The sequence below is a fragment of the Chaetura pelagica genome, unplaced genomic scaffold (assembly GCF_000747805.2).
Source record: "Chaetura pelagica isolate M959 unplaced genomic scaffold, ChaPel_1.0 scaffold243, whole genome shotgun sequence".
Taxonomy (NCBI): Eukaryota; Metazoa; Chordata; class Aves; order Apodiformes; family Apodidae; genus Chaetura; species Chaetura pelagica.
In genome coordinates this window covers 14,666-19,863 of record NW_009952712.1, presented here as the reverse complement: position 1 = coordinate 19,863, position 5,198 = coordinate 14,666, and the positions used below count along the sequence as shown (strand labels likewise).

The following is a 5,198-nucleotide window of genomic DNA, read 5'->3' as shown; positions in this document are numbered from 1 at the left end:
CGGCGCCTGATGTTCTGCTGGGGCTTTGTGCAGGGGACGCCGCAGAAGGACGTTGTGATCAGCCCCGATGCCCCCAGCACGTTGCTCTCCGAGAAACACGCCGACTATATTGCTTCGTATGGAGCAAAGAAAGACGATTACGTAGGTATCGGTTCGTTTGAGAACAGCCGTGCTTTTATTGGCAGCAGTGAGAGCCCTCGCTTACTTGAGCAGTGGATGGACAGAGACCTGCTGACAAGCAAAGTCTTTTGTTCCCTGCACTGCAGAGTCTTAAAGAAAGGTGTCTGTGTTGGTTTCTCTAGGTCCGTGATGAGTTTTGGCATGTATTATCTGAGGATAAGCCTGAAGAGTATCGGTTTAGCTCTAGAATTACTCTGAGACCTGAGAAATCAACTAGTAGTTTCAGGTACCTTTGGCTCTTGTGATGGGGCCGCATGCTCTATGGGAAGTTACTAAAATGTCAGTCTCATAGGGAGTGTGGAAAGGGATTGATAGTTTGCTGTCCTTCACTGTACTCGCTGCCTTCACTGTGCTTGAGAGCATCAAATTAAGTCAGCTGATGGCAGTTTAAAAAATAAACTAAAGGAAATGGTTTACACACAGTGTGTAGGGCAGTTCTAAAAAGAAACTAGAGGAAATGGTTTACACACAGGGTGTGTAGTTAATTTGTTAAGGTCGTTGCCCCTGCTTTTTATTAATGCTATAATTTAACATAGGTTCAAAAAAGAGACTGAGCAAATTAATGTAAAATGTATCTGTCAAGAGTTAGCATAACAAAGATACCCAAGAGAGGTATGTCTGTGGTTGAGGAAGTCACTGTAATGCTGAGAAAAATATCTTTGAGGAAATAAAACTGCATTGATATTCACCGTATTTGTGTGTAGTTCCTGAGGTGTTGGCTCTCTTAGTTTTCTAATGGAGACACTTGTCGTCCTTCCCCCACGTGCTGTGGCATCTCGGGAGAACTACACACAAAGGCCATTTGCTGTTAGTTTTGCTGTCCCCAGAAGAGCTGTGAGCCCTGTTGCCTGTGGTTGTGCTTGCAGATCAGTGCCTGTCGAAAAGTGGGAAGGAAATCCTTGGAAGTGGAAAGTACAGGGGAAGGAGGGAAGGAATGCAGAAGGTGTGGATACACATGTGTGCCTGTGCATGAGTGGATGTACATGGGTGCTGTGTCTGATTGTCTGTTAGCTAAGGGCTTTTTATGGCTCAGTGCTGTTGATGTGCTTATCTGGTAAGAACTAAAACTCTGCATGTTCTAGGAATACTGCATGTCGGAGTACCTGAGGATGAGTGGTGTTTACTGGGGGCTGACAGCAATGGATCTGATGGGGCAGCTGCACCGGATGAACAAAGAAGAGATTCTGGCATTCATCAAATCATGCCAGCACGAATGTGGTGGAATAAGTGCCAGCATAGGTCATGATCCTCATCTTCTCTATACCCTCAGTGCTGTCCAGGTAAATGTACCAGGGTAGTTGTAGAAAAAAAACCATTTATAATTAATGTTTTTGGTTATTTCACAGTTATGCAGTAGGTACTGGTGGATACCAATGGCAAAACCCATGGTAATATCATGTTAAAAAAGTTATCTAACAGACAAAACTTCAGGATTTAGCTGTATCATTTCCTAAAAAAATATTCAGATTTGGGAACTTTATGCTTCTAATGATCATTTAATAGTAACTGCCTTCTTGATAGGTTTTTTAATAGTCCTCTTGAAATGCTTCTTAGCTACAGGTTTTACTGGAGATCTTTTGTAGATAATTTTGGATTTTATATATTATTCTTAGCATACGTTGAGGTGAAAGGTATGAGTGACAAAAAAAACAGTCAAGGTTTGGATTTTAATTTTTAATCTATATATTGCTATATCTTCTAACATTAATAATTACATTATATTAACCATATATTTTGTAACATGTACAATTATGTGTAGTGTTTTTCCACTTTATTGCTGCACGAAACATCATTGTTCTCATTTCCTTTTTGTTCCTCAAATCTGCTTTCTGTGTTTATAATTTCAAAGTGATACCAGTTTGTTGGGCATTTTATTTATTTGCTGTGTACTCTTCCCTTGCAAAAAGATCTGTTTTTTCCACTGTATCTGTCTCCAATTTAATTTCTTACTGTATCTTGTGTCTTCATTTTGTTTTGTTCTCCCTCTTCTGCAAACTTGTGGAAAAAATATGGAAGAGGCTCAAATGCTTCTGAACAATTGCTTGATTCCTTGCATGATGTATCTCTAATCCCATTCTCTGGAAGAAATAGGTAGTGTTACAAATAAGTAAGATGGCATCCTGTTTGAGGAAAGAAGTGTGTTGCATTTAATTGTAATTTGAAAGCCTTAGGAGAGATGAATGCTGAGTGTTGACATTTATTATCTGCTCTAAAGTTGATACTTATCACCACTTGAGCTCTAGGATTACTCTGAATACTCTTTAAGAACCAGCAAACCAAGGTTTCTTTAGACTGTGAAGTCTGAGCTTTTCCCCAAACTCCTTCCACGAATTCTAATCCAGTATAAGGAGAAGGGGGCGCAATTTGAGGTTGTCTGCTTTTACATATTAGAGAGCTAGCTCTCAAATACTTCATGTTACTAGGAAATCTTTTCATGCTAACTGAACGAAGCACCAGATGTGTGAAGTTTAAAAGCCTCAGGAAGGGCTGCTGTAACATTTTTGTGGTAAACTTAATCAGCATGTCTTAATAAACATCGATGCTTTTAGTGCACACAGAGTTCAGTCCTGTGTTCATAGCCAGAATGTTCAAGGGGTCATGTCTCATCTTCCTTTGACGACATTTCATTTCTATTTTTTGTTCAGATTTGCTTTTAAGGAACATGCAATGATTATGTATTTTCTGTTGGAGCTGTACATTCTTTTTTTGGTATTTTTCGAAGACTTAACATTTTTTTCTATCAGCTGAAAGATTCCAGCTAACTCTAGGTGTTCAGTGTCATTGCTGGTATTTTTCAGGATCGGAACTATAATATTCCTTAGTTTCAAATGTTCTTTCTATTATGCTATTTATAATACATCCTTAATTACTGTATTTGCAGACTATGCAAGTTAGGAGTAAAAACACAAAGCCAGCTGGGACTCAGAAACAGTATTGTTTTTTTCACATGACTTTGTGTCATATGGGTTTGCTGGTTCAAATCAGTGCTACTTCAGAAAACTTTATTCCCTACTATCACCTTTATTTTTCTCCCAGAATTTATTGACTGTATAGTTTGTGTAATCATATTGTTCATAGGTTTTCTTAAATTATTGCAATTCTGTTCTACTCAATATATTTAACAATTTAATGTAAATAAAAATCTTTAATCCAAAACTAATCATTGCTGACAGGCTTGGGCTGGAAGTGGTATTGGTAACCAGCTGCTTCACTTACACGTGCACATCCCCAAGTAGCAGCAGTGCACAGGGTGCAAAATTGTAAGTCCAGGGTGTCATTATCCTGTTGCAGAATTAACCATAATCACATCTCTGTTCTACGTGATGCTGACATGAAAACAAATAAACCTGATTGTGCTTCTGAAAGGAGAGAAAAGTAACAAAAAATAAGAGTTCAGCTTGAATTGCTTGTATTTTTATTTCAGAATTTCTTGAAGTGTTTAGACAGATGTGGATGAACTGCAATTAATGAAATTTTATCTTAATAAACCTTACCAAATAGTGTTCATGGTCAATTAAATAAAGTCTGTTACCAATCCAAGGTGTTTTTTTTAAATTAAACAATTTTTAAAAATTTTTGCCTCTCTTTGATTGTTACTGTCCTTTTTTTTTAGATTCTTATCTTATATGATAGTCTCCATGTTGTTGATGTAAATAAAATTGTTGAATATATACAGAACTTGCAAAAAGAAGATGGATCATTCGCTGGAGACAAATGGGGTAATTTAAAAATCTTTTAACATGTAGTGACTAGGTTGACATGTGTAAGTGTGTGAACTGAAATTTCCTTGGATAGTCTTTCTGCTCATGCTTTGTATGTGAACACTTGTATTTTCTGAGTTATGAAAGAGGAAGCTTTGTGAATGACAGAGCTGTGTTTCATTCCTAAGTATTCTAAACTTCAGTTCCCTTCATGTATTAAAAATAAATTGTCCAGCTCTTTAAGGGAAATTTTGAGGGCATTTTTAACAGTACTTGGATGTACTAGATAAGCTGCTCTGTATTAATTGCTCAGAAGCTGCTCTAGAAGTGTTACATTGGCAGGGACAGGCTGAGCATTCATTCTGCTGTAGCTTTTTTGGTTTAGCTTCCAGGTAGAAGTGCAAAAGAAAACTTGCAACTTTCTTCAGTCTTCCTCTAAAACCAAAAATGATTTCTCCTGCTGCCTGGATTTAGGGCAGATCAAGGGTTGTGTCCTCGTATTTCTGAGCCCACTGCTCTGCACTTACCTAGTAGAGCACTACAGGTAAACTATGAAATTACATAGTTATTTGTAAATTTGCACTAGTTGAATTGACTTGGATACTTACCTGACTACACACCAGCTCAAAATGAGTTGTTTTATGTGCAGTAAACAGAGATGACTTGAGGTGCAATGTAAATTTTCTAAATGACCGAGGAAATAATTCATAGGCCAGAAAAGGAAACAGTACAGGGACCATTTATGGCTGTTTTTTTGTTGTTTGATGTAAGACCTAGTATTTTAACAGTGTTCTGTGTTTTCAGCAGTGCCTTAAATATATTTTTGCTGCTGTTAACAACAATACTCTTACTTCATTCCCTACCCTTCACGTTTTAGGAGAAGTAGATACAAGGTTCTCCTTCTGTGCTGCAGCAACTCTTGCACTTCTGGTAAGTCCTAAATCATCATTTGCACAACTACAGGATCTTGGTGCTGCTGAAGTTCCTGTAGTTAATGAGCTCAGCAAAGTGTAAAGTAGCACTGGTTTCTTTTCTGACTTGCAGGGAAGGCTGGATGCTATTGATGTGGGGAAAGCAGTAGAATTTGTTCTGTCCTGTATGAACTTTGATGGAGGATTTGGCTGCAGACCAGGTTCTGAATCACATGCGGGACAGGTGAGTTTTTCTTTACATGGAAACGTTTCAAATCAGCAAGCACCACCTGCTGCCTGTAGAAGTTTCTTGACAACATCTATCAGTGATGTCAATTGATGCACGTTTCTTCTTTCACAAAAGCCTCGTTCTAGTACCTTGGATAAATGCATGGACAATAGGTAA

At 38.1% G+C, this 5,198-nt stretch overlaps 1 protein-coding gene across 1 annotated transcript in view; it reads left to right on the top strand.

Annotated features, from left to right (window-relative positions):
- Positions 1-5,198, top strand: part of RABGGTB (Rab geranylgeranyltransferase, beta subunit) — an 11,622-nt gene that overhangs the window by 2,816 nt on the left and 3,608 nt on the right. Inside the window, exons 3-7 of the mRNA XM_009994574.1 lie at positions 34-141; positions 1,263-1,460; positions 3,794-3,899; positions 4,759-4,811; positions 4,926-5,036. Of these exons, the coding sequence (XP_009992876.1) occupies positions 34-141; positions 1,263-1,460; positions 3,794-3,899; positions 4,759-4,811; positions 4,926-5,036 (576 nt within the window). The remainder of the gene's footprint in view (positions 1-33; positions 142-1,262; positions 1,461-3,793; positions 3,900-4,758; positions 4,812-4,925; positions 5,037-5,198) is intronic.